Here is a 1,694-nt window from a genome sequence, read left to right as displayed (position 1 = left end):
CCGTGCACTTTCCTGGGATAATAAGTCTTCTTGGCAGACTTGATTTCACTGATGACCTGGTTACGTAGACTTCTGTACAGGCGGTTGTTGGTGTAGTACGCCTTGTTGTGCTGCTCATTAAGTCTTTTTATGCGGGGCGTAATCCACGGGACATCATCGGGGTGGATCCTCAGTGTATTGGCTGGAAATAAGTGGTAGTAGGTTTTGGTGGGTGTGTGTGTGTGATTCGTGTCGTTTATATTACACTTATATATGGAAAAACAGTAAATAGGATAAGTAAATTAAGTAATATTTTATCAACATTTTATTTCATACGTGAACGTGTCTACAATTGTTAGTTTGCTTCAAATCAGTGGCTGTTGACCCACTCTTGGTAGCGCTGGGCTCCGGGCAGGTCGTCACCCAGGTAATGTTCGGTACACCGGTACAGACGATTGACCCTGGCCACGTCAATAACACTGAGGTTAGTCCTTTGGCCCATGAGTGAGGAGGAGGGCTCCCCAGGCCTGGCTTCTATGGTTTTGGAGTGATGGTCTTTACGTGACCCTCGAGGACCATAGTGCATAATGGAGCCGATGTCGTAAGGCAGCCCCAGTGTCTCGTTATATTGCACATGATAATCGATTACATTAGTGCCTTTCTTCATGTTTTCGTACCTCACCACGATGTGTTCATCACGGTCCATACGCTGGTGCTCGTGGAAGAAGCCTAGCACGTGCATCAACTCGTGCGTCACGTGCGCCGGCTTTTCGGCGCATCCTGGCACACGTAGGTTGACCTTGGACACGTACCCAGGCTTGTTGTGGTACCCGTGGATGGTGTTATATACGTTTGCAACCTGCATCTTCACGTGATTCTGGTTACGTTTATTTACTGACACGAACCTGACACACGTACTCTCGTGCAACATGCGTATACCCTGAAAAATACCCTTTTTGGCAGCCGTGTTGAAGGAGGAACTTATAACGAGAGGTATGTTAGTCGTTGGCCACGGCTTCATTGACCTATAAGCAACGTTTGCTGTAGGTGGCTGCTGGCGCCCGTAGGAAAACCCTGCACAAGTAAACAGGAGTGTAAAGGTGAACAACTTAGGTACAAACATCATGTAATAAGTGGTGGAGTGAGTGATAAACAGCTGGCCGTGTGTTGTTGAGTTATTACGCTGCTTAGTAATGTAGTAAGAGGTATTTTGTCTGGTAAAATAGTAACGTAGTGTAGTGAAATGTGGTGTACTGTTATAGTGAACATGATGTGTACTGTTATAGTGAACATGTGATGTAGTGAACATGATGTGTACTGTTATAGTGAACATGTGATGTAGTGAACATGATGTGTACTGTTATAGTGAACATGTGATGTAGTGAACATGATGTGTACTGTTATAGTGAACATGTGATGTAGTGAACATGATGTGTACTGTTATAGTGAACATGTGGTGTACTGTTATAGTGAACATATGGTGTAGTGAACATGATGTGTACTGTTATATTGAACATGTGATGTAGTGAACATGATGTGTACTGTTATAGTGAACATGTGATGTACTGTTGTAGTGAACATGTAGTGTACTGTTATAGTGAACATGTGGTGTACTGTTATAGTGAACATGTGATGTACTGTTGTAGTGAACATGTAGTGTACTGTTATAGTGAACATGTGATGTAGTGAACATGATGTGTACTGTTATAGTGAAC

At 43.4% G+C, this 1,694-nt stretch overlaps 1 protein-coding gene across 1 annotated transcript; it reads right to left on the bottom strand.

The window, feature by feature from the left end:
• Positions 1–349: 349 nt before the first annotated feature.
• On the bottom strand, positions 350–1,102 carry LOC121874057 (low choriolytic enzyme-like). The gene has a single exon (XM_042377927.1). It carries the CDS (start codon positions 1,100–1,102, stop codon positions 350–352), a length of 753 nt encoding a protein of 250 aa, XP_042233861.1.
• Positions 1,103–1,694: the final 592 nt, after the last annotated feature.

Source organism: Homarus americanus, unplaced genomic scaffold (genome assembly GCF_018991925.1).
Source record: "Homarus americanus isolate GMGI-L3 unplaced genomic scaffold, GMGI_Hamer_2.0 scaffold19319, whole genome shotgun sequence".
Lineage (NCBI taxonomy): Eukaryota > Metazoa > Arthropoda > Malacostraca > Decapoda > Nephropidae > Homarus > Homarus americanus.
The sequence above is the reverse complement of the archived record's forward strand: the minus strand, read 5'-3'. Positions and strand labels throughout refer to the sequence as shown.